The sequence below is a fragment of the Ziziphus jujuba genome, chromosome 10, assembly GCF_031755915.1.
Source record: "Ziziphus jujuba cultivar Dongzao chromosome 10, ASM3175591v1".
Taxonomy (NCBI): domain Eukaryota; kingdom Viridiplantae; phylum Streptophyta; class Magnoliopsida; order Rosales; family Rhamnaceae; genus Ziziphus; species Ziziphus jujuba.
In genome coordinates, this window is record NC_083388.1 from 8,177,466 (window position 1) to 8,203,941 (window position 26,476).

Below are 26,476 nucleotides of genomic sequence, written 5' to 3' on the forward strand. Positions count from 1 at the left end.
AATGACTACTAAAAGGCACCCTTATGTTCTAAATTATTTGTAGTTTTCCTAGATATGAATGATGGTATGTCATTGACCAAGTCATTCAATATTCTATTTCAATTTAGTTCACACTTAACCATCAATTTTCTTATGGTCCTTTTACACTTCCCACTTTCCAAATTGTTCTTCCACGCAAGCCCTTTTTTTTTTTTTTTTTTAATAATTTATTTATTTATTTATTTATTTATTTAAAGCTAATTAGACTCCCTACTTGGACTTAGAGGCTGTGCTTATATTTTATCTACTCGTTTGTAAAATTTGATAGTTTTCTTGGAAGCACACCTTGGCCAGCTTTCTTTGTGGGGAATTGGGAATAGGCTAAGTAACATATATCATATTTACATACGAAGATTTTCATCTTTTGTCAACAAATTCCCAAACGCTTGGGACTTGATGGCTTGATACTTTCTCTAAACCAGTAGAAGATTTACTAAATTCATCGAGTTGTTCCAAAGATCAAAACGGCCAGTTATTAATGGAATTCCTTGTTGGTTCTTTGTCCAATACTCGTTTGGGCGAGGGCCTTCAAATACATTGTAAGCTAAACCGGTGTTGGCGGATAGCCAACCTACAATGAATAGAAAAGGTATAGTAAAGCTATAAATGATTAATCCGCCAACCTACAATGAATAGGAAAGGTATAGTAAAGCTATAAATGATTACCGATAATAATATCAGCAAAAAAATATTGTCTTGTACTTTCAGACATGTTAACCTCTGCATATTCTTATACGGTCAAAGAGAGATCACTTCCCTAAAAGTTCAAATCAATAAATTTTCATTTACTAAAATCGGATCTTTTCTTTGTGAGATCTTCAATATTGTACCAAGGATGTCTTTAGAGTATACTGAATCAATATAGCTATTCTTCTTCCAACATAGTAATGAAATTTCACAATCCGAATCAAAATGAAGTGTTCGATAATTTCTTTCTTCTTTTCTTGTTGCTTGTCCATGTAGAATTATGTAGTATTCAATAGAAAATACTTCAAATTCCTATAATACTTGTAGTAGTACTCGTAATATAAGGGTTTTCTCTATTATTAGCTTTGGGTTCGAAATTGAATATCAAATAAAATGTGAATTTGACGGATTCTTAATTGTAAATGATCCATTAAGTAACTTTTCTTTTGGAATAGTTAAAAAAATACTATGATGGTTCCATTGTTCATTGTTTTATTGTTTCTTTTGATATTTAACAATTTTAAATTAAAAATGACCTGATTAAGTCAACCATCGCTATGCAATAACCTAATATGGAGATTCAGAGTAGTTGTTATACACCCCACAAATAAATCTACACAGGCGCATGTCAAAAACATATGTGTGTGTATGTATATATATATATATATATATATATAATAAATCTACACAGGCGCATGTCAAAAACATATGTGTGTGTATGTATATATATATATATATATATAAGAGAAAGATTTAGTAAGTAATTTTTTTAAAATAAATTTTATTCTTTGGTAGATTGAGGAGGGGAAATTATGCACCAGATCTTAAACTCGGATTTAGGATTATCACCAATATAAATTTTCTTAGGGAACTTTTTGAAATTAATTGAGTTGTTTTGTTAGATTAATTAATATATAGTCATGGTTTATATATATATATATATATATATACACACATGGAAAAAGAAACGTAAGATTGAGATGGCAAGATAAAATTACCACCTCTTCCATGCACGTGTTATATGAGAAGAAAAATGTTCCCTTCTTTATCTCCCGTGTGCTGATCCAAAATTTAATCAATCCTAAGCATCATGTAACGCATGTGTTACCTAGCCATGGAACAGGAATAATTTATCGTGACAGCGTACTTCAAAATCAAACCCAGTAACCAGATAGAGCCATCCAGACCCACATTATATATTTTGCCTACTTATTTTTGTTATTAATAATTTGATGGGTTTATAATTTAATGCATTTATTGAAAAATAGAAACTTTGTTCAATTCTTATGTACCAAATTCCGAAATTAAACCAGTCTGTAATAACTGGTTCATTTACTGGAGAAAAAAATTAAATCAGTAAAATCACAACTGTATTTTGATTTAGCATAAAAGGACACTTGCGTATTAATATTTACATAGCTAGCTAGACTAATAGCTTCATACAATTTCTCAAATGTGACATTTTTCAAACTATGTTTTTTTATAATAACAATGGGAAAAGAAGTAGAGCTTGACATTACCACAAACACCATCTATACAAAAAAGAACAATGAACCACAAACAATTACAAAACGCTACCATGTACCAAAAAATTACAAAACGCTATCGTATTTGCAGTCCCACAATATACCCTGTAGACCACTCTCAGTTAATCAAAGCGGACAAAGTTTTAACCAGAGATTTCAATGGACTTGACGTCGGGCTTTTTGACCTCCTCTTTAGGAACAGTGACAGTCAGAACCCCATTCTCCATGGCAGCTCTAATCTGATCCAACTTGGCATTCTCTGGAAGCCTAAACCTCCTCAAGAACTTCCCGCTGCTGCGCTCTACCCGATGCCAAGTATCGTTCTTGTCTTCCTTCTCCACATTCTTCTCACCGCTGATCTGGAGCACCCGATCATCTTCAACCTCCACCTTCACTTCTTCTTTCCTGAGCCCTGGAACATCGGCCTTGAACACATGGGCTTCTGGGGTCTCCTTCCAATCAATTCTGGTGCTCAAGAAGGCAGAATTTTCCCTAGAAAACTCTGGGAAACTTGCAGAGAGCAAGGAGGAAGGAAAATCCTTGAAGGGGTCCCAAATGTCGAGAGAGAAAGGATCGAAGACGGTGCTTCGTCGGCCACCGAAGAAGCTAGGAATCAGAGACATCTTTCTTTCGCTTTTGCTTTGGACAGTGATTGAATTCGAGCTTCGTAAATGCAAATAGGCGTGAAGATTTAATATTTTGCTTTGTTGATAAGTTATAGCCGCTAAATTTTTCCTAGGAGGAAAGGAGGGAATGGGTTGGGAATTTATGTAGTAATGTTCCAGTATCTTCTAGGGCTTTAGGCCCATAGTCGGTTTTGTGGTTACTGGTTTGGTTTGAGGACGCTCTTAGACATTGTTTAGAACCTTCCTATGGGCCTTGATGGGAAAATGTATGGCCCATTCAAGTTTCTTCAAGGTAAAGACAAGTACTCCCATTTCCATGTTTTTTCTGGTAAAAAAATATGCATTTTAGTTACTTCATTCTACACATGGAATTATTATTTTATATTATTTGGATTGATATTTTAGAATTAAAATTTATATTAAGATGGTAAAAATAATTAATACCATCGTATCATTTAATTTTAGAAAATAAAAAATCAACATATAAAATTTGTCCCACTTTTATGAATTTTCGTATGAATATAATCCATGCGCAAAAATTATGATTTATTGCAACTGGTGACCGCATGAGTCATCATATTTTAATTTGGGTTTGTCAATTGTGAACTAAAACCTCGAGCCCATAATCGTACCAGGCTATGCTTGACCTATTGAAGCCCAATGGATGATTCATGAAGTCTCTACATTATTCGTAGGATTAAATTATCAGACTGTTCGTTGACAAGCGAGAAAATTGAAAAATTATTCCGAGAAAAAGACCAGAAAGTACCAGAAAATGCTCCTACAAGTAGTATAAATACCAAACTTCCTTATCTCGTCGAGCAAGAAATTTGTTATTGAGACATTGTGATCATCTGCCATCGTTTTCTTATCAAGCTTTCTCACCTTGTTAATTTTTCTTAGTTCCATAAGAAAGAAAAAAAAAAAAAAAAAAAAAAAAGAGAATGTCGATCATACCAAGCTTCGTCAGTGGTCGGAGAAACAACAACGCCTTGGATAACTGGGACCCATTCAAGGGCTTCCTTTTCCCTTCCTCTCTATCCACCTACCTTCCCGAATTTTCTCGGGAAACTTCGGCTTTCGTGAACACCCGGATCGACTGGAAAGAGACACCGGAAGCTCACGTTTTCAAGGCTGATCTTCCAGGGCTGAAAAAGGAGGAGGTGAGGGTGGAGGTCGAAGATGACAGAGTGCTTCAGATCAGCGGAGAAAGGAAGATCGAGAAAGAGGAAAAGAACGAAACTTGGCATCGGATGGAACGCAGTGGTGGGAAATTCTTGAGGAAATTCAGGCTACCTGAGAATGCCAACATGGATGGTGTTAAGGCTGCCATGGAGAATGGTGTTCTCACCGTTACTGTTCCCAAAGTGCAGATCAAGAAACCTGAGGTCAAAGCCATTCAAATTTCGGGCTGATTAATTAAAAGGAAAAAAAAAAAAAAAAGCTTTATTATGATATATAATTATTTATAATCGATGTTCATATTTTCAATAAAAAAAATTTGTGCGCGCGCGCGCGCGCGCGCATGTAAATTGTGGATTCGGTGAGGTTGAAATGTAAGGCTTTGATTTGGAATTGATGTAAAACAATTACTGTATGTATAAGGTGATGAGCGTATTTTTTGTGTAAATTTGTTTTGTATGATTCTATTAATATTGCGAATGGTCAAGGAAGGAGCCTATATGATAGTACACTATGCTAATGTTGGTTCATGAGTGCATCTGTGCGAGAGTCTAAAGAATTTGAATCTATTAAGCCATTGATCTTAATAAATGTAGTGTATAATGTGGATCGAGCTCAAATTTGCTCATTTTTTTTTCTCATTGTTCCTGTTATTTACTTTTAAGAAATCAACAAACAGTATAATAGGAAAAATTGAGTCAATTGACAAATTCACTAATGGATGAAAATGTACAAACAAAGTTATTTCCTTCTTTCATCATTTTTAATTAATTTTATTTTTGGCCGTGAACTTTTTTCCTTATTTTTAATATTCATTTAGGTATCTTGAAAACCATTGTTTTGTTCTTTATTTTGCTTTAGTTAAACCCAACTTGAGGAAAATCAAGTTAAAGAAAAATTATAGAAAAGCTACATGATAAGAATTAACAACATATATTTATTTTAGTAGGAAAAACATATACATACATATGTACTTTGAGATTATGTTAGAAGTTTAGAATGATTGTTGCAAAAAAAAAAAAGAAAAAACGAATGAAAAACATATGCGAAAAATGAAAACATAACATAAAATAGAAAGGAAAATGTATTTTTTTATTTATTTATCTTGCAAGTAGAAAATTTATCTATGTTATTCATAAAGATGTTTGAGAAAATATGTTTTTTTAATTCGTGGTGAAATTAAAATTTTCAAATATAATATTGAAACAAAAAACAAAAAAAGAAAAAGAAAAAGAATGATAGAAAATGACAGTTGTTGGGTTAGATTGATACCACAATTATTATTATTATTATTATTATTATTACTATGTGTTTTTCAATTGGAAAAAAAAAAAAAGGGTCTCAAAAAATAAAAAAGGGAAAAAACAAAAAGAAAACGAAGAAGAAAATAATTTTAATAGAGCCCACTAGAACATACTAAATTTCGTCGCGTGACGTGGTCCATCAGCTTGAGCCCAAACACTGTTGGGAAAGTACCAGAAGCTCGCTTTATCTTTATACGTTACACACACTTCTACAATTGTTACCAATTACCCAGAAAAAGTACTCTTTCACAAGCCAGTTTCTCTAGCTTCCACCCATTTTAATCGCTTGCTCAATCCCATCCCACATCAACAAAGCCCTGTTAAACGATCTCGACGATGTCCATCGTTCCAATCAATCGCAATGACAACAACGACAACAATGGCCGACGAGGACTTGATCTCTACAATCCCTTTTCTTTCGACCTCTGGGACCCATTCCTGGATTTTCCTTTAATTCCCTCTTTCTCTCGCATTTTGCCGGAATTCAACTTCGGCACTTCTGTGAATTCCAGGATCGACTGGAAAGAGACCCAAGCTGCTCACGTTTTGAAAGCCGTCCTTCCTGGGTTTGGCAACGAAGAGGTGCTCGTTGAGCTTCAAGATGAACGGGTCCTTCAGATTAGTACGGACAGTGGAAACTTCATGACCAGGTTCAAGCTACCAGACAACGCCAAGATCGAAGGGCTGAAGGCCTCTATGAATTATGGGGTTCTCACTGTCACAGTCCCTAAGGAGGAATCGAGGAGCCCGCCCAACGTCAGAGTCGTTGAAATTTCTGGAGAAGATTGAGGTCCTCTTTTTCGTCCCCCTTTTGCTTATCAAGTGTTCTAGTTTTTGGCTTAGCTGCACTTGTATGGATGTTGGTTTTTAACTTTGAAGTGATGGTTTGATTGGGTTTTTTCCAGTTTGTGGAGAAAAGTGTTTGATACTGTCCTTCAGGGTTTCAATGTGTGATCCGTTGGTGTAGTTTTTTCTGTACCAGTGAAATGTTGTCGTATGCCAATATGTAATAGTAATCTCTAAATAGATGTGTAAGGGATTGTCTCTATATCAATTTTTTGTCTTTTTATTTATTTATTTTTTACTTAATTACATATATACATTTGTATGCATGTCTGAGGAGACTTAACTAATCACTACTAAAAGGCACTCTTATGTTCTAAATTATTTGTACTTTTCCTAGATATAAATGATGGTATGGCATTGACCAAGTCATTCGATATTCTATTTCAATTTTGTTCGCACTTAACCATCAATTTTCTTATGGTTCTTTTACACTTCCCATTTCCAAATTGTTCTTCCACCCAAGCCCTGTTTGTTTTTTAGCTAATTAGACTCCCTAGGTCGACTCACAGGCTGTGCTTATATTCTATCTGCTCGTTTGTAAAATTTGATGGTTTTCTTGGAAGCACACCTTGGCCAACTTTCTTTGTGGGGAATTTGGAATAGGCTAAGATAAGTAACATATATCATATTTACATAAGAAAATTTTCATCTTTGACAACAAATTCCCAAAAGCCTGGGACTTGATGGCTTAATACTTTCTCTAAATCATAAGTTAGAATCAAAGTTCTAGTAATAGATACAAACCAAGTAAAAACTTTCGTATTCCAAAGAAATTATACCACATTCCTTAGCTACCATGATTCTTATAGAAACTAGCATTGTTAAGATGTTACAGTTTTTTTTTTTTTTTTTGGGATAATCAACCAGAAATTTCACAATAGCTTTGACATTAGATTTCTTAACGTCCACCTTAGGAACTGTTACAGTAATAACCCCATTCTCCATAGAAGCTTTAACTTGCTCCATTTTGGCATTGTCTGGAAGCCTGAAACTTCTCGTGAACTTGCCACTGCTGCGCTTCACTCTGTGCCATCTGTTATTCTTGTCTTCCTTCTCCACATTCCTCTTGCTGCTGATCTGCAGCACCCTGTCATCCTCAATGTCGACCTTCCCTTCCTCCTCCTCCAGCCTGGAAGATCGACCTTGAACACATGGGCTTCTAGGGTTTCCTTCTAGTCGATCCTGGTGTTTGTAAATTCAGAGTTGTCCCGAGAAAATGCTGGGAAAGAGGCAGAAAATAAAGAGGGGTTTGAAAATCCTTAAACGGGTCCCAGATGTCTTGTGAGAAAGGCTCAAATACACTGCTGCGTCCGCCACCGAAGAAGCTTGGGATCATTGCCATTTTTTCTGGGTTTTAGAGGTTTATTGAGGACGCATTGACAGCAAGGCAGAAAGCTAACTGATACGTTTGGCATTTACAAGAAGCTGAGAAAATTCAAGTACTTCAGCCATGAACCATTCGCGCGTTTTTTGAAACGAACTTTCTAGCAGCTTCACCGACTTTGCGGGCATGCTCGAATGAACTAGACAAAAATGGACTCCATTTTGAACTTCAAGCCCAAATTAAAACCAGAACTGGGCCTGTGTTTATGTTTGTGATAGAAAATTTATTAATACAATTTAGATAAAAGGAAATTACAAATACCTTATCCCTACTTGGATAAGGATTTCTTTTACACCGTTTATTGGAAAAGTCCAAGAAAAAGAAAAAAGTAAAATTGAAATGACATTCTGTTCCCTTACTCAACCAAACGAACATGATATTTACCCCAAAAACTAAACCGACATGATCTATTTGGAAAAAATAAAAAAAATTCTAAAAGGACATGATCAAATCCACAAGCTCATTCAAGTGACTTTGGGAAGAACCACCTTCCCCTGTACAAAGTTTCACTTTCTCCTTCAAATCCTTAGCCCTTGCCCTAATATCCTTCCCTTCATCATCCAAAATCAGTTTTGTTATAGCTCTCTCTATCTCTCCTCTTTCCAGGTTCTCCAACTCTAAGCCAACCCGCCATTCATGGCTTACATACCTTGCATTCACACTTTGGTCACCAAAATGCGGATTGCATATCATTGGAACTCCTTCACATATACTTTCCAGAGTCGAATTCCAACCACAATGACTCCAAAACCCTCCTACAGCTTTATGTGCCAAAACTTCCTTCTGAGGTGCCCATTTCACAATGCATCCTCTCTCTCTGACACCAACTTTAAACCCTTGGGGCAATTTCTCAATCCAATCTGAACCACAGATTGAACCGGGTCTGATCACCCACAAGAAAGGCTGCTTGCTGTTGGCCAGCCCCCAAGCCATCTCAGCTACTTCTTTCTCACCTATGGATACCATGGTCCCAAGGCTTACATAAATAACCGAGTTAAGGGACTGTTTGTCTAGCCATGGGATGCAACTGGTACCCTCTTTGAGTAAGCTAACAGAGTTGGGTGGGGCAATCATGTGCATAGGGCCTATTGGGAAGATTGGAACTGGACAATGTTCTTTTTTGATTTGCATTAGACATGATTGTTCAATGCAATCCACAGTATTCCAAATGATTGCAGAAGCATTCCTAATCTTGTGTGAGTCAACAATGAGTGGCACTGATGATTCAAACTCTGAACATATGGGGAGTGGTAGATCCTTGTATCTGAGGGGATAAAGCTCTGGCACCATCTCATGTAGGATAGAATCTGTAAACCAGAGTTATTTGCCGATACTTAGAAGATATTATACAATTCTTTAGAGGCAGGAATATTAAGAATGAAGGTAATTTGTACTCTATGCATAAAATAGAAAACCGATCTTCTAGGAAATAATTCCTATAACTTATCTTGTAAGACATGCTAAGGAATGTCATTTGCACTCTTAATTAGCACTTGACATGTAGCATGTTCCTACTAGGAATAGAGCATATAACACATACCTTGGAAAGGTATAAGACCTCGTGCATGAAGTTGGAGAAGAGCACAGCGACCTAGAAAAGTGGCGGCGCTACTGGTGCGGAAAATGATGCTTGGAATGTTGAGATTAGTAGCTACTGCATCAGAGAAGTACATATATTCATCCCAGATGATGCAGGCAATATCATCTTCCTGTGATTCTTGTTGTTCCATGAGGTGTTGGAAACTGACCTTGCAATTGTCATTAATTGTGGTCACAATATGAGCTAAATCCCCAGATGAAATATCACTTTTTGATAAGCCTTCTGGTATAGGAAAAAAGCTAAAATCAGGGTGGGCTTGGGGGTTTGGAGAGTTGTAAATGGTGTGAAGAATTGTAATGGAGAATCCTCTGGATTGAAGGATTTTGCCCAGTTGAAGAATTGGATTAATATGGCCTTGGTATGGACATGGGACTAGTGCCAATCTTTGTTTACGTGCACTATCTGTTTGCTTTCTCATCTCTCTTTGTGGACACAATAGACACGCAAAACGGGAAAGAAGTTGGAGCTTCTAGGTAGACAGGGCTTTGGAGGTTTTCAGCTGCCTCAATTACAAATATTTATAACCAAAATATACATACATATATATATATAAATAAATAAAGAAAATATCAAAAGCATTTTGTCTATACATTAAAATGACAATTAACATTTACCCATTTTATGTAATATGGATGGAGGCACCGCTCTCTGGGCACCGCCGGGGCCAAATCTGGATTATTCTTAAATAAATCTATTATTTAATTCAAAAAATCAATATATTTCTAACATTTAAAAGTTAATCATCTAGTCTAAAAGCAGGTAACAGGTGAAGGTAGCAAGTGAATGCGTCTCATCAATGAGTATTGCGGGGAAAGTTGAAGGCACAAACCGGATTCACCATAAATAATGCATAATTGATGCTAAGGGAAAATATAATAGTGTTCTATCTAATTTAGTATTCCTTCATGTTCATTGTGTGTTTTTTTTTTTTTTTTTTTTTTAAATTCTATTATTAAAATAAATTTTTAGAGTTCTTTATTATATTTATTTTGATTCATAATCTAAACCTCAATTTAATTGTTATTATTATTATTATTATTATTTTATAAAAATCTTAAAATTTTTTGTTAATATACCTTCATTATTTCGAGAGCTGGGTTCCGCCCCCATATGGAAGCTTTCGAAAGGTGAAAATTTTTTTCGTCAATGATGCAATGATGAGCCTACCTGCCACCAGTATCTATGGGCCGCAATGGTAACTGTTTAAAGGTTTTTCGTCAATGATGCAATGATGAGCCTACCTGCCACCAGTATCTATGGGCCGCAATGGTAACTGTTTAAAGGCACGTCGATTTGCTCATGGGCCGCAATGGTAACTGTTTAAAGGGACGTCGATTTGCTCAATTATTAAAGAAACGCTTAAAAGCGTGGCGAATCCTTTTGTATATAATATATATATATATAGAAAAATTTTAAAGTGCGGAAGGTTTATTTACTTGTATATTTAAAATCGTTTTTTTTAAATTGAAAATATTGATTTTAATATATATAGTATATAATAAAATTAATATTTTTATTGAAAAAGAATCAGTTTCAGATGCGATCATATATATTATATATATTTGTATCCAATAATATATTTTTGATATATAATATATAAAAAATTCCTTGGTAAGAATTTCAATTTTTAACTTTAATAAGTAACACATGATTATGTGATATTTAAAGTTGATATATCTTATTTAAAATTTTTAAATTTAAATTTAAATATTAATTTAATTGTTAAATATTTACCATATAAGAATATATAATATTAAAATTATAGCATGGAGGTGGTACTGGATTTGGAATTGAAAAATCCAGCAATACCATTTTAAAAAGAAGAAAAAATTAAATTTTTTCTTTACAAAATTTTTGATGATTTGATTTGCTCGTTTGTGTGAACCTAAACATCAGAGTTTGTTGCAAGAGTCCGTGTCTTGATCGTTCACTACCCCAAAATACGGAAGCAAAAATACAGAAAAAAAAAAAAAAGAACGTATGCATCTGTTTCAACAATATTAATATGGTACATTTTTTTTTTTTAATGCAAAAACAAAAATATACATGTCCATTTTTTAGCAGCAAATATATATTATATATGATTTTGTTATTGTATACATGTACGCCTGCTATATCATCAAATTAAGAATATACATAACGTTATATATACTCCATAATTTATATGTATTTGAGCATCAAAGTACATGTAATCCTATAATCTATATCAATCGTATAGTATATATCACATAGTTTATATATAATCGGATAATATATCAACTAAATTATATGTATTTTTATATATATACACATAATAACATAAGGGTATAACATATAATAGCAAATCTATATACATAATTATAGTATAATAAAAAATGGCTCTCTATATATACGGTAAACTTGTGTTATTTAATTACATATTTATTTTGAAAAAGCTAAAATCACTTTTAAAAAAATTAAAACATTTCATATAATGTTTGACAACAAATTGTAAAATCGGATTTTAATATTTTGTTATTAAAAAATAATATATTTAGAGATTTTAGAAAGAATACAAAATTATTGATTATTGAAAAATCACAGATGATTTTAAAGAACCACTTCAATGAAATCTCAAACATAACTAACTTATTGTTATAAGTTGCATGTCATTCAACTTCAGACAACCAACTATAAGATGATCATCGCCATGTCTGTACGTTGATATAGACAACTTCTGACTTGGTTTGCTGTTGATCGGCCACATGGACAGCACTTTAGTGATGTCTCTTCGGCAAATAGAGCGCTCTTCCACGGCCACGAAGCTCTAGAAGGTGTAAATCCATCAAAAAGGAAAATGAAAAGAAAAGAGAGAAAAAAAAAGAAAAAAAGAAAAAAAAAAGAAACAATATCCACCTTAATCATTCAGCTTTTTCTTCCATGCAATCAATTTCATATCCCTTTATTTATATGGTGGAAATAGATAAAGTAATCTTTCTTTATTTTTCCGATGCTTATCCAGTTCTATATATATTCATATATAAATAAAATTATTATGAAATAAAACACTCTTAGGTCTTGTTAAGTTATTAAATTGAGAAGGCACCTCTTCAACAAGGTTTGAAGCATATGAAAACTGTTTCTAATTAAATCATCAAACCAAGCCCAATAACTTCCTAATTGGCTGTAGCAAACGCCTGTAAATCATTCAAAAGACAAAATAAATTCCTCATACATATGCTACCCATAAAAGATCATCGAGCAAAAACACAAAAACAATTTTGTTTGTATTTAATTTTGATATATTAGAAACACAATTCTTGTCTTATATTAAAAATCTGATAATGTTACAATAATTTGTTTTTCAATATTAAATAAGTAATTAAGATAATGTCCTTAATGGAACGTTCTTATTTCTTCTTTATGGTGAAAGCAATCTTCTTGATATATTATTATTCTATATATAAATATTCATAATAGAGAGATAAAATAAGTATAGTGTTTTATTTGTTTTATAATAAATAAAAATATATATTGTTTGTCATTAATAGTGATCCATTATTAATGTGTCCTATACATTAATAAAATAATTTAATAAGCTATCTTCAAAATTCACTTTCTCACATTAGATTTTTAATTTTAAGAATAGAATAACACTAAATGCAACAAACTAATATTTATTCAATCAAAATGGATACTATTGGTAATGAACGATTACTATCATAACTATAAAATAAAAGAGGCGATCAGTTTGAGAATTTGTTTCTTTTTTTTTTTTTTTTTTTCATTTATAGTATATCCGGGTATAATTGCTTTTTTTTTTTTTTTTCCTTTTGCTTTTTATAAATACAACAATATGCAAAGAAGATTTTCAAAATTATAAGAAGATTGATGATATTTTTAAAACTATAAAAATAAAAATTTAATTTAAATTAAACTTTAAATAGATGAATGAAATTAATCAAATTATATGAGATATTTGTGTAATCTTATAAAAAGGTATGTTAAGGTGCGGAGAATCAATATTCTTTTTCTATATAAACATTGATAATAATTTTTTTAAAATCCATTATCCATATTTATATTCTGCATAAACGACTATTTACACCATAACTTTGTTCATTTTATAAAAATGAAAAAGATAATAACTTTCCAACAAAGTGCGTTTCTGATGCTGCCTCTCCCCCACACACCCCACCTGCGAAAAAAAAAAAAAAAAAAAAAAAGAATAATAATAATAATAATAAAAATAAAAAAAGCCTTGATGTACATTCTCGCAGCTTCCGGACCCTATTTTATTTCTTTTTCTTTGGGCTAAGAAGTTTCAGGAATTCTTGTGGACTAGCTCAAATCCATGGAGTTCACCGGACTCCACTCTGTACTTGAAGCTCAAACTAAAGCTTGAATTGGGCCTCAAAAATATTTCCATTAGCCTCCTTCCTTGAAAATTTTGTCGGATGACGTGGCTTCTTCTAATAGAAAAATAACTGCACAAAATTATTGTTATTATTGGAAAAAGGAAAAAAGGCATAATAGGGCTGGTCTTATCCCCTTAAAATGCCCAGATTTTGCAGAAAGTATTTTGTGTAAACTCAAGTAAAAGAATTCTTTCTATATTTCACAAGGAAAATTAACTAAAAAGAAAGTAAACTTGATGCATTGTTACACAAGATCTGAATTCCATTACTTTCATTACAGTGATTTAAAAGGCCAGGTGATCACAAACGACAATGAATTTCTTTTTGGATATGTTTTCTATGACAAACTGTTGAGGCAACTTAAAACGACATGATCAAATCCACAACCTCATTCAAATAATTATAGGAAGAACCACCTTTCCTTGTAGAAACTTCAACTTTCTCCTTCAAATCCCTAGCCCTTTCCCTCATCTCTTTCCCTTCATCATCCACAATCACTTTTCTCACAGCTCTCTCAACCTCTCCTCTTTCAATCTTCTCCAATTCAACGCCAACCTTCCATTCGTGGCATACATACCTTGCATTCACTCTTTGGTCACCAAAACATGGTTTGCATATCAAAGGAACACCTTGGCTTATACTTTCCAAGGTTGAGTTCCAACCACAATGGCTCAAGAACCCTCCAACAGCTTCATGTGCCAAAACTTCCTTCTGTGGTGCCCATTTCACAATGCAACCCTTTTCTCCTAAACCATCTTTGAACCCTTTAGGCAATATCTCAGTCCAATTTGAACCGGGAATCGAATCGGATCTAACCACCCACAAGAAAAGCTGTTCGCTGTTGGCTAATCCCCATGCCATCTCTGCAATTTCTTTCTCGCCTAACGATGCTATGCTTCCCAAGCTTACATAGACAACCGAGTTCCGGGATTGCTTGTCTAGCCATGCAATGCAGCTACTATCTTCCTTAAGTAAGCTAGATGAGGTTGGTTGGGCAATCTTGTGGATTGGACCGACCGGGAAGATTGGAACGGGACATTCTTGCTGGATTTGCATCAAACATGTTTGTTCGAGGCAGTCCATTGTATTCCAAATCACAGCCGAAGAGTTCCTGATGGTGTAGGAATCAAGTACTAGTTGTGCTGCTCTTTTGAAATCTGGTGATTTGGGGAGTGGCAGATCCTTGAACCGGAGGGGATGGAGTTTTGGCACCATGTCATTTGAGATGGAATCTGCAAAACGGGAGTTAGGTAGTACTGTAATCATTTCAGGTTGAACTAATGATTTTACAATTACTATTTACTTATATTAATCTTCGGACAATTCAGATTTTAAAATGACCTGTATGGGTCCATATAAGACTCATTTTACCTATACATTGAGGCATTTTTCCATCTCAATTCTAAATAATTTGGAACTAATAAAGGAGATCTTGGTAGCAAAATTATTAGATCCACCTTATAGGAGTCAAACTCTATACACACGTGATACAACGTCAGGCAGCGCGCACACACACACACACACACACACACACACACACACACACACATATATATATAAGACTTATTTAATTATACGAGGTTTTCTTTTGCCTATATGCTGATGCACTTTTCCATCTCAGTGCTAGTTGATCGAAAGACTTATAAAAAGAGATCTGATAGTAAAACTATCAAATCGACTTGATGTGAGACGAATTCTATATACATATAACACAATACCTTGGCAGGGAATGTAGCCTTCAGCTTTAAGGCCAAGGAGGGCAAAACGAGCAAGAAAAGTTGCAGAGCTTGTAGTCCGTAAAATGATGGTTGGAAGCTTGAGCTTAGTAGCCACGGCTTCAGCAAAATACATATGTTCATCGAAGATGATGCAGACGATTTCATCCTCCTGAGATTCCATGAGATGCAGGAAACTGAGCTTGCAGTTTTCATTGATGGTAGACAAAATATGAGTAATATCTCCAGAAGAGATATCGGACTCAGATAACCCATCTGGGATAGGAACAAATCTGAAATGGGGATGGGTTTTAGGGACAGGAGAGTTGAAAATGGCGTGAGAAATTGTAATGGAGAAGCCTCTGGAGTAAAGGATTGTGCCGAGCTGAAGCATTGGGGTGATATGGCCTTGATATGGACACGGGACTAGCACCAACCTCCTACGACGTCGTTCGCCGTGCCATGTTTCGTTCCTCATCTTTCTAATTTCTCCTTCAGAAAATTGGAAAGAAAAAGCAAGGAAACAGGGCTTTTGGCAAACTTGGCTTCTCTACTAATTAACAATATTTATAGGAATAAAACAATAATGAACCGATAGAAAAGCCGAATCGTTTAGGGAAGAGTTTTTAGTGGTCTACCCTCAAAATGGATATATATATAATAATATATATGCACATATACTTATGTTTAGCTTTACCTGTGTGAAAACCAAATAAAATCGGTAAATTATTAACTTTTTCTTGTATAAATGCCATATGGGCTCGGAGGGTTTAAAACAAAAATTGAAAAGGACATCATTTTCCTCATGAATATCTTGACAACGAAGAATGGAAGGACAGGTGATATATGGGGCATGTGATGGTGCTTTGACATACAAATGAAATATTTGCCATTAATTTGGACGAGTATTTATGGTTTTTAGTCCTTTTCGTTTTGAATATATCAAATTTTAATATAAAAGCTTAGAATATTATACATAATATCATACATATATATGGTCGAGGTGGGTACTCTTCGGAAAATGTGGAAAAGAAAAAATAGCATTATCAAGCCTTATTTTCGTTTTTGTTTTTGTTTTTTTCTATTATATATACATAATATAATTTCCCAGTAGAGATTATAAGATTTGTAGGAACATAAATATAAAGGACAAAATAAATGCCAGAGTTTGTTGCAAGAGTCGGTCCAGAATTAAATAATAAAAAGAAAGGAAAAAAGAAAAAGGAAAAAGAGTCGGTCCTCCATTATATTAGATGAACTTTATCAAGGAAAACCTCAAGCAAAACCATATCTTGCTGAAAAATGTTTGTTTACTGTGTGTAATTTCTAGCATATGAATGGAAAAGTTACTTATTTTATTTTATTTTATTTTTTTGCATTGAAAACCTTTTTCCTCCTTTGAATATACCTGGGAAAAAGGTTGTAATTAAAGTAGAAACAAAATAATATTTTATATTACAGAATTTGGATTTCAATGGGTGATACTAGAACCATGCCGACCTAATACTCAGCTTTTTGAATGGAATTAAATACTATTGGTAATTTTTTTGTCGTTTATAGTGGAGATAATCATGTTTTTTTCGGTTTTTATGGTGTTAAATAATAATTATTTTATTAGACGTAAGAGTGATCCTTATCCTTTTCTGAATGGGGCGCAGAAGTATTAAATTAATAAGTAAATAGTCAGACAGAGCTAGCGATGACTGATGAGCGAAGCATTTATCTTGCCAGCGCTTAAATGAAAATACATTCACCACGTGTATCACGACTTCACAAACACAAACAGATTGTAAACTGTCTTTTTTTTTTTTTTTTTTTGTTTTATTTTTGGTACTTTTTAACCTCTTACTAAGTTTCCTAGTGGGAGAGAAATTTTACAAGGAGCAACACTAGGTTAATTGTTGTTCGATCATATACACTAATAAAGTTATTGATTACTTTCCAAAAGAAATTAAAGTTATTCGTTTGCTTAAAGTTATAAATTACTTTTTAATAGTATTCTATACATATTTCTCTTTAAAAAAAATTAAAATTAATTGCATGTCAGTATTTTATCTTTAATTTGAAAAGTTTTGTAATTTAAATTTTAATTTATAAACATAGCAATTTACATTCTTAATTTTTAAATTTGTTATTGCATATTCATCCAATCCTCAATTTTGACTAAACAAATTAATAATGATTCTATCAAAAATTTTTATGATAGGATCTATGATGAAAGAGATTAGAGTATTGCATTAAAAAAACACAATTATTACTATTTTTTTTGGTCAAAATTATAGATTGGATTAATAAGCAATAAATTTAAAAATTTAAAAATTAAATTATTATATTTGAAACTTGTGAATCTAAATTACAAAACCCTATAAACCGATCATATTAAAGTGCAATTAAGCAAATAAATTAATATATGCCTGAACAAGCTCATATACATGAGCGAGCTAGGATGAGCTCAAGTGGCAGAAGAATTTGATTGATTTTTTATTTGACAAATTAAACATGGATTCTTATTACCAAATAAATAAATAAATAAAATTAGACATAGGATTGTTTTAGTTTAGCCTACAGCAAATAGACTTAGGTAAAAAGTTAGGCATAATTCGGTATTAGGAAGTAATTTAACATTTCTATTTTTACTCTTTATTTCCTATCATGGAAAGGAGGTCTAGCAAGTATGTTATAATACACCTAATTTATGGTTAGGTCCTACTATGAGAAAACCACGGTAAACGTGGTCTAAAAGTCCTACAAATTAATTGGTCCCGGTGCTATAATTGACATGGAGTAAAAGGCAAAAATGTTAGAATTTAGTCACGTAGATTTGGGACATTGAAGTGTGGAGAGAAATTGTTGTGTGGAGAGAATTTAGTCACGTAGATTTGGGACATTGGGACAAAAAAAAGAAGTTATATCTAATGACAATTGTACCTTTCAGAAGCTATTGAGTATAACCTTTGTTTTTTTTTTTTTCTTGGCTATTTCTAACTAAATTTTGTTAACACAAAAATGATTTAAAACAAAAAAAATATTAAGTCAACTATACTATTAGCTTTGTAAATATTTGAATAGAATTAAACACTTTGTATGTTTAGATAATTGTAAAGTTAGTAGAAATCTAATTCTATTGAAAAAGTAATAACTCTTTTTTATTTGAATATTTATTGTGAGATAAAAAAGTATAGGTCCAAAGAATTAGATTCCTATTAATGTAGAAAAATATATGAGAAAATTGCTCTCATCTATGAAGCTATTATTTTAAAAATTCCAGAAAAAATAATTTTAATTTTTTTAAAATACATATTTATCCTTAGTTTATTATACAATATTAAATTTAATCACTTATAAGTGCTAACTTTCTTATTACTCACTAAACATACCAAAAGAAAAATTAATTTTCAGAAAACTAAATCCTGAAATACTGAATCTTGAAAATCAATTTCCTTTTCAACTTTAACACTTCTTAAACGAATCCTTTTAATTATTTAACTTTGAAATTGTATTTATATATCACCATAGAGATTGTCTATCATTAAAATTATTATATTTTGAGATATATAAAAGTTCAGATTTCAAATATGCTACTCTAATATCAGGTGAAAACAAAGTTTTAAAATAGTATTTGAATATTTTAAAGAATATAATTTTAATAAAAAAATTAATCTTTAATAACATTAATATAACAAGATCAAATAGTTAGACATTGACTTTTTAGATTGAACGAGAGTTATGAAAGATGTGTTTTTGTAAGTCGGTAACAAATTAAACATGACAATAACGACGAGCACAGGACATTAAAAAAAATTATGACTACAGAAAAAAAGGTCACAAGTTTGAATATGACTTGGAGAATAATGTTGCAGAAAACTTATTATTCAGTCGCATTCATTCAACCATTCCGGTGCTGTGATAATTAATAATATTTTTTGAGCTCTAATTTTGTCTTATAAGTTATTGGAAGGTTAAATTATGAGTATGAAAGCGATTGAGCTGTTGATTTTCTATTTTTTTTTTCCTGAAAGAGCTGTTGATTTTCTTGCTAATATCAAATTGTAATATACATGGTAAAGGTTTATTATTTGTAGGGTTAATTGCCTTTTACTATTTTTAATTTATAGAATTTTGTTATTAGAATTTTTAATTTCTAAAAGGAATGATTTAAATATTTAATTTTTTAAATTATTATGGACGGATCGTATTTCTAATTTGGTTAAACAAATTGATAATAGTTCTATTTATGTTGCTGCTTTCTTTTCCTTGATTAACACACTAATCTCATTCACCAAAAATAAAATAAAACAAACTTTAATATCCTTCCTCATAAACTTGCTATAAATTTTTGGACAGAATTATTATCAGTTTGTTTAGTTAAATTGAAAATTAAAATAATCTATAATAAATTAAAAAATTAAAAATCTAATTGCTACTTTTGAAAGTTGAGAAAGTAAAATTTTATTAACCAAGGATACCAAAATGCACTTGGTCTTTTTTTTATTTTTTGTTTTAATCACAATAATGTTATACAGACACCAAAAATAATGTTGTTTATGCTAAAGGATGTGCAAAATTATACATAATTGATTCAAAAATGATCATAAAATTTCAATAAAAGTAATAATAAAATATTAACATATTATTTAATAAATACATTTGCTAAACGATTTGATGTCTCTCACATTATTATTTTAGTAAAACTTCTAAAAAAGTAAGATTTATTGATAACGTTAATTGTACGTACGGGATTTACTTATTAGAAATTTTTTAGGTTGTTTTATTATGGACTTTAGTCTTCATTTTTCAACCAAAATAATGACAACTATAATATAATAAATAACATTGACCAAATTATGAAAAATTAGCGGATTTCACGTTCTATTTGTTTTGATTTTGAATTGTTATCCACTTCTTAAGTGGAGCATGCATTTAATTAATAGATCTCTTTTTCTTTTGGCATGGCAACACTTAATGTAGTCTTTTTCTTTTGGCATGACAACACTTGATGTAGTTTATTTTAACTATTAAAATATATGCAACTACCGACAAACAAGTTTGGATTATATAATATAAATTAGTATATCAAATCATAAATTTAAAAGAAGACTTAAAAAAAAAAAGAAAAAAAGAAATATAAAAAATTAACGTGCAAGCATTCCTTATAGATAGCCAGCTGATCTAGGATATATATATATATATATAAATTTTTTTTTTTTCCGTTATATATCTTCATGTGATGCATTCGGTGCTCCACAGGTTTGTCCAGTAAATATATATATATATATATATATAATATTACCAAATATGCAAATGGATTTGACGCTTAATATCAGCTTTAGCCAAATAATTTCACCCATTTCATTTGGAGTTTCTGAAATCTCAACCTTGAATGAAACAAACTATGGGTAAGCTAAGTGAATTTTTCTTTTTTCTTTTTTTTTTTCAATTTTGGTAAAGAGGCTAACTATGGTAAAGAGGCTAACTAAAAGCTTAATTGCACAAGGGCACAATCCAAAAATCATGAATTAAGTTTCAAAACCTTAAGATATAAGAAAAATGACCAAATAAATAACTTAAGCAACTAAAAGGACATTATCAATTCCACAAGCTCATTCAAGAAACAGTGGGAAGAACCACCTTTCCTTATACAAAATTCAATTTTCTCCTTCAAATCCTTGGCCCTTTTCCTCATCTCCTTCCCTTCTTCATCCAAAATCAGTTTTGTCAAAGCTCTCTCAATCTCTTCTCTCTCCGCCTTCTCCAATTCAATACCAACCTTCCATTCATGGCTTACATACCTTGCATTCACTCTTTGGTCACCAAAACATGGTTTGCATAGCATTGGAACACCTTCATTTATACTTTCCAAAGTTGAATTCCAACCACAATGACTCCAAAACCATCCAACAGCTTCATGTGCCAAAACTTGCTTCTAGGGTGCCCACTTCACGATGCAACCCCTCTCTCCAACACATTCATTAAACCCTTTAGGCAATCCCTCAATCCAATCCGAACCAGAAATTGAGCCGGGTCTGACCACCCACAAGAAAGGCTGCTCACTGTTGGCCAACCCCCAAGCCATCTCTTCAACTTCTTTCTCACCTACGGATGCTATACTCCCCAAGCTTACGAAAATAACCGAGTTCCGGGATTGCTTGTCCAGCCATGGAATTAATGCAACTTCTACCTTCTTCGAGTAAGCTTCCTGAGGTATGTGGGGCAATCTTGTGCAAAGGACCAATAGGGAAGATTGGAACCGAACAAAATTTTTGCTGGATTTGCATTAAATATGGTTGTTCAAGGCAGTCTATAGTAGTCCAAATGACACCAAAAGAGGTCACAATCTTGTAAGCCTCAGTCATTAACTGTACAAATCCATTGAGATCTGGTAATCTAGGGATTGGGTGGTCCTTGAACCAAAGTTGTTCAAGCTTGGGAAAACATCTCTTTTGAGCGAGAATCTGAAACTTAAAACCGCAGTTTAGGCAGTTTTTTTTTTATTTTTTTAGGTGTGTAATTTGCTTACTTTACAGTCTATTTGGAACTTGGAAAAGAATTAAATTAAGGAAAAAAAAAAAAAAGGTATAAGAATTTTAAAATCAAACACCAAGAACATCCATCAGGAAAAAAACAAAAGGCCAAATAAGCATTAATTTTTCTTTTTTTATTTTATTAATATTTTTTCCTTTCTTTTTATTTCTCTTCCTCCGTATTCTAAGTAACCAAACAAAGTTCAGATCCAAAGCTTCTTCCTTTCCATCTATAAGTAATTTGCTCCTCCCTACTCGAGTCAAACTTTGAACATTTCCTTATGTAAAACAATTATTTTGCTTTGGGTTGATTTGGCTTTTGCTTTTTTTGTTTTTTTGTTTTTTTTTCCTTGCTGGGCTTGGTGCTTTTCCAAGACAATTTATTTTCCCTTCGGCATTTACTCATCTAACCGAACACGATGAAATTTTTTATTTTTTTTCCTTGCAAATTTTTTTCCACTCCTTTTTCCTTTAACTTTTTTCCCCTTGCATTTTCTATGTTTCAAACTAGTAAACAAATTATAATAAAATAGATAAGGGAAAAAAAAAAGAAAAGAAAAGAAAGGTTAATTGCCTTTTAATACTTTTGAATTATAATATTTTACGATTTAAATCTTCAATGATCTCTATATTTGATCCAATGTCTAAAATGGACGAACAAATTGGTTACGGTTCTGCTAAGAATTTGTATTAGACTATATGAGAAAAGAAATTGCATGTGCAAACAAATTTTGCAAATTTGGCCAAATTGAAAATTTAACCAATTTGTAAAAAATAAAAAATTAAGGATCTAAGTTATTATCTTTGAAATTTATAGGCTTAAATCCAAAAGCTTTGATAGTCTATAGTATCAAATTGCAATTAACAATAAAAACAAAAAACCATCTCCCAACTGTTTAAACTCAAATAAAAGTTTAATTTGGTTATTTTAAATATATACCTGTGAAAGGAATTTGACCGTCTAGTATAAGTTGAAAGAGAGCAGACCGAGAAAGACAAGTTGCAAAGTTACCGGTACTCAAAGTGATGCGTGGAAGCTTTATATTTGCAGCCAATGTTTGACAGAAATGCATAAGTTCATCGAAGATGATGCATCTGAATATAACATTATGTGATTCCAATAGTTGTTGAAAACTGAGCTTGCAATTGACATTGATGGTGGATATGATACGGATTAGATCCCCGGTCGAGATGTCATGATCGGATAAGCCATCCGGCATTGGAAGAAAGTTGAATTCAGGTTGGGATTGGGGATCGGGTGAGTTGAAATTGGTGTGAGCAATTGTTATGGAGAAACCCATGGAGTGAAGGATTTTGCCAAGCTGAAGCATAGGATTGATATGGCCTTGATTTGTACATGGGACTAACACCAATGGCCATTGACCTCCACTTTGTGACTCTGCTTGAAGAATTAACAGTATACTACTCGCAAATTAATTGGTAATTGGTGAAGATGATGTTAACAATCTAATCTTCCAAACCAGGAAAAAATATCAGCCTTGTTTTGGTCCACTTTTAAAAAGCAATGCCAGCTAGAATCATTAAGTTAACCGTGCAATGTCAAAAAATAAATTAACAGCTTTTTATTTAACATGTGGTTTGTGGGCTTTTTTATTTTAATGTATTTATTGCACTTGTCAGGATGATATCAACACATCAAAGACAACTCGTAGAATAACAAAGACAACTCATACATTTTGTTGTTGTGTACTAATAATTTGATTCTAACTCGATAGGTTTCATTCCCTTTTGGCTAAGCAATCGCCCAACCGGTCTAATCAAATTATTATTATTATGTTGCTAATCTGTCTAAGCAACTTAATTAGAAGAACATATAAGGCCCCTTACATTAATTGTAAACTAGAAATTTAGAATCGGTAAGAAGATATCTATATCTTTTGCATTAAAGATAGGCGATGTTGAAATCAAAATTGACACTTTAATTCAACATGATGTTAGTGGTACACATCTCAGAAATGGATTAGCCAATATGTACCAAAATCATACTACAAATTAATACACGACGTTTAATATTTTCATTATTGATGATTATAACTAATAAAACTTTAAAAAATATTAAAATTATCGTGTCAGCATGCAGCTCCCATTGCTAATCTGTCTCTTAATTCTTAATTATGACAAATAACATTTATCATCCTGAAAATGTTTTTACGTACTTAATTTATCCTTCCTATCTCCCTTCTTAGCTACCTAAAAAAGTTTTTTGCGGATGAAAAAATATTATTGAATTAAAAGCAGGGAACCGAAAGTGTAAAATGAAAAACTGTTTTACAAGTCGAGCAAAAATAGATGTACATATTTAGGTTCCACGAATACTATAATTGGATTGAAATCTCATTACAAAGTAGATATCCCTTATGCAGGTACATAGCAAAATCGGGAAAAAAAAAAAAAAGGAAAAAAGGGAAAAAAAAAAAAAGAAAAAAAGAAAAAGAAAAAAGAGACAAATAGAATCACAAATTTGGAAAATCAACCAGAAATTTCAATAGCTTTGACATCAGGTTTCTTAACCTCCAATTTAGGAACAGTGACAGTGAGAACACCATTCTCGATGGAAGCTTTAACATCCTCCATTTTGGCATTCTCTGGAAGCCTAAATCTCCTCTGGAATTTCCCACTGCTGCTCTCCACTCTATGCCACGTGTCATTCTTGGCTTCCTTCTCCACATTCCTCTCTCCGCTGATGCGGAGCATTCTGTAGTCTTCAATCTCGACCTTCACTTCACTTCCTCCTTCTTCAGCCCCGGAAGATCGACCTTGAACACATGGGCTTGTGGGGTCTCCTTCCAGTCGATCCGGGTGTTCACCAATGCAGAGTTTTCCCAAGAAAGTTGTGGGAAAGAAGAGGAAAGTGAGGAGGGGAATGGAAAATCCTTGAATGGGTCCCAGATGTCTTGAGAGAAAGGCTCAAAGATGTTGCTTCGTAGACCGCCGAAGAAGCTTGGGATCATCGCCATTTTTGCCGGAGATTTGAGTTTTATTGAAGATGTTCGTGAGAATTTGAAATTGTTTGGTTAGAGGGATGGCTTCGCTGCTTTTGAATTTTGATGTGAACGGCTTTTATTTGCCTTACTGATTGGAGAAAAGGGATAGGTTTGGTATTTTATAGGAAGTGGTGAAGATTCGAGTACTTTCCCATTAAACCGTTTCGCGCGTTTTTGACGAATTGTCTAGTAAGTTCGCGGCGCTTGCTCGAAGACTCTGGACTTCACTGGCCTGCATCTTGGCATACAAGCCCAAATCCATCTAATTGGGTCTCTATAATGATTTATCGAAGTATTTTGCATTAATTGACACCTTGAAGAATTTATATGCATAATTCAAAGTGTTTTTATTCATTTATCTTATATAAAAAGGGAGGGTTACAATTCTCTAAACTTTATTCTTCTTTCTCTTGTATATAAACTTTATTTATTTTTTATATTTCACTTTTAAGTTTTTCTTTTACGTTTTCTTGTTTCATTATAAACGACCAATGTTAGTGGTGCCCTGGCATAGAGTTACCATTAGCGCATCTGCCGTACAGTCATTATTTATCTTATTTTCTTCATATTAGAGAGCCAACCATCATAAAATAACTCACTTTATTATTAAAAAAAAATCCAAAAATCCATTTTTGTTGAACAATCAAAATAAAAATAAAAAACCTTAAAATCTGAAACAGCTAAATTGCTCTCTTTATCAAATGTTATAGTCTTATAACATAATAAATGCAATTTTTTTTATTATATAAAATTGAACTTTCAATTACTACTTTTTATTTTAACTTCCCAATACTATCCTTAAAGAAGATAGATAAATGAGTGAAATAAAAATTGTTTATACAAATATGGCAAAATAAAGAATTAAAATAACTTCACAATTGACTTGTTTAATAAATTTTGCTCATTTAACATTTTATTGTCAAAGATACTCTTTAATTTATCCAAAATAAAAGGAGAAAAAAAAAGACACTCTTTAATTATGAATTATGACCAGTGATGAAAATATCGATGTCGATGGAAATGTTAAAGATATGAATTTACGGAAATATTGATGGAAATATCAATAAAATTACAGAAACTATAAATTTTTAATTTAGAATAAAAATTTTGACATATGAAATAATTAATATAGTAAAATAATATAAAAATACAATAATTAGAATACAATAATAATAAAATTATCCATAAATATTACAAATTATTATAAATGAATAAACTATAATGTTATTTAGCACCAAAATATAGAATAATTTAATAGATAATACTAAAATACAAAAAATTATTATATATAAATCATAATATATTATCAATACCAAAAAGAATTTCTTAATTCTTCAATTGATGATTATATCTCGATGTTTTGCAATTATAATAATAAGCATTACATTTTATTTCTTCCTTCAATTCTCTCGTGGTTTTTTTACTTTAATTATTTTATCTTTTTAGTTTATTGTTAATATATGAATTTTTATAGTTGAAAATTTTCTAACAAGATTCCTTATAATTCAATTTCTTTTTAAATCAATAAAATCATTTCTTTTTCAATATCCTACTCAATGTAAATCTTGCCTTTGCAATATTACTGAAAAGTATAATAAACAGTTTAGTTATTAAATAAAACAAATTAATTTATTTTTAAAAAATTAAAAAATCAATTAAATTTAT

At 32.0% G+C, this 26,476-nt stretch overlaps 5 protein-coding genes and 3 pseudogenes across 5 annotated transcripts; 2 read left to right on the forward strand and 6 right to left on the reverse strand.

Annotated features, from left to right (window-relative positions):
• Positions 1 to 2,218: 2,218 nt before the first annotated feature.
• On the reverse strand, positions 2,219 to 3,138 carry LOC125421198 (18.5 kDa class I heat shock protein). Its single transcript, XM_048469303.2, has one exon. The coding sequence runs from the start codon at positions 2,873 to 2,875 to the stop codon at positions 2,396 to 2,398; it is 480 nt and encodes a 159-aa protein (XP_048325260.2). The 5' UTR covers positions 2,876 to 3,138; the 3' UTR covers positions 2,219 to 2,395.
• Positions 3,139 to 3,569: 431 nt separating this feature from the next.
• LOC107410914 (18.5 kDa class I heat shock protein) lies at positions 3,570 to 4,590 on the forward strand. The gene has a single exon (XM_048469304.2). It carries the CDS (start codon positions 3,823 to 3,825, stop codon positions 4,291 to 4,293), a length of 471 nt encoding a protein of 156 aa, XP_048325261.2. The 5' UTR covers positions 3,570 to 3,822; the 3' UTR covers positions 4,294 to 4,590.
• A 950-nt stretch (positions 4,591 to 5,540) lies between these two features.
• On the forward strand, positions 5,541 to 6,412 carry LOC107410896 (18.5 kDa class I heat shock protein). Its single transcript, XM_016018378.4, has one exon. The coding sequence runs from the start codon at positions 5,701 to 5,703 to the stop codon at positions 6,151 to 6,153; it is 453 nt and encodes a 150-aa protein (XP_015873864.1). The 5' UTR covers positions 5,541 to 5,700; the 3' UTR covers positions 6,154 to 6,412.
• Positions 6,413 to 6,556: 144 nt separating this feature from the next.
• On the reverse strand, positions 6,557 to 7,781 carry LOC107410873 (18.5 kDa class I heat shock protein-like; annotated as a pseudogene).
• Positions 7,782 to 7,923: 142 nt separating this feature from the next.
• LOC107410904 (UDP-glucose iridoid glucosyltransferase) lies at positions 7,924 to 9,735 on the reverse strand. Its single transcript, XM_016018387.4, has 2 exons — positions 9,135 to 9,735; positions 7,924 to 8,901 (listed from the first exon to the last, which is right to left on the reverse strand). The coding sequence occupies exons 1-2, from the start codon at positions 9,610 to 9,612 to the stop codon at positions 8,027 to 8,029; spliced, it is 1,353 nt and encodes a 450-aa protein (XP_015873873.3). The 5' UTR covers positions 9,613 to 9,735; the 3' UTR covers positions 7,924 to 8,026.
• A 4,014-nt stretch (positions 9,736 to 13,749) lies between these two features.
• Positions 13,750 to 15,921, reverse strand: LOC107410898 (UDP-glucose iridoid glucosyltransferase). Its single transcript, XM_016018380.3, has 2 exons — positions 15,289 to 15,921; positions 13,750 to 14,802 (listed from the first exon to the last, which is right to left on the reverse strand). Exons 1-2 carry the CDS (start codon positions 15,761 to 15,763, stop codon positions 13,931 to 13,933), a joined length of 1,347 nt encoding a protein of 448 aa, XP_015873866.1. The 5' UTR covers positions 15,764 to 15,921; the 3' UTR covers positions 13,750 to 13,930.
• A 4,817-nt stretch (positions 15,922 to 20,738) lies between these two features.
• On the reverse strand, positions 20,739 to 23,239 carry LOC107410874 (UDP-glucose iridoid glucosyltransferase-like; annotated as a pseudogene).
• An 859-nt stretch (positions 23,240 to 24,098) lies between these two features.
• LOC107410909 (18.5 kDa class I heat shock protein-like) lies at positions 24,099 to 25,190 on the reverse strand (annotated as a pseudogene).
• Between the last annotated feature and the right edge of the window lie 1,286 nt (positions 25,191 to 26,476).

Bases quoted from the DNA above. Each gene is read 5' to 3' on its own strand.
- LOC125421198 (XM_048469303.2), bottom strand. From the start codon at position 2,875: ATGTCTCTGATTCCTAGCTTCTTCGGTGGCCGACGAAGCACCGTCTTC.
- LOC107410914 (XM_048469304.2), top strand. From the start codon at position 3,823: ATGTCGATCATACCAAGCTTCGTCAGTGGTCGGAGAAACAACAACGCC.
- LOC107410896 (XM_016018378.4), top strand. From the start codon at position 5,701: ATGTCCATCGTTCCAATCAATCGCAATGACAACAACGACAACAATGGC.
- LOC107410904 (XM_016018387.4), bottom strand. From the start codon at position 9,612: ATGAGAAAGCAAACAGATAGTGCACGTAAACAAAGATTGGCACTAGTC. The intron at 8,902-9,134 runs GTATGTGTTATA...TCTGGTTTACAG, and splicing joins AGGTCTTATACCTTTCCAAG to ATTCTATCCTACATGAGATG.
- LOC107410898 (XM_016018380.3), bottom strand. From the start codon at position 15,763: ATGAGGAACGAAACATGGCACGGCGAACGACGTCGTAGGAGGTTGGTG. The intron at 14,803-15,288 runs GTATTGTGTTAT...CCCGTTTTGCAG, and splicing joins AGGCTACATTCCCTGCCAAG to ATTCCATCTCAAATGACATG.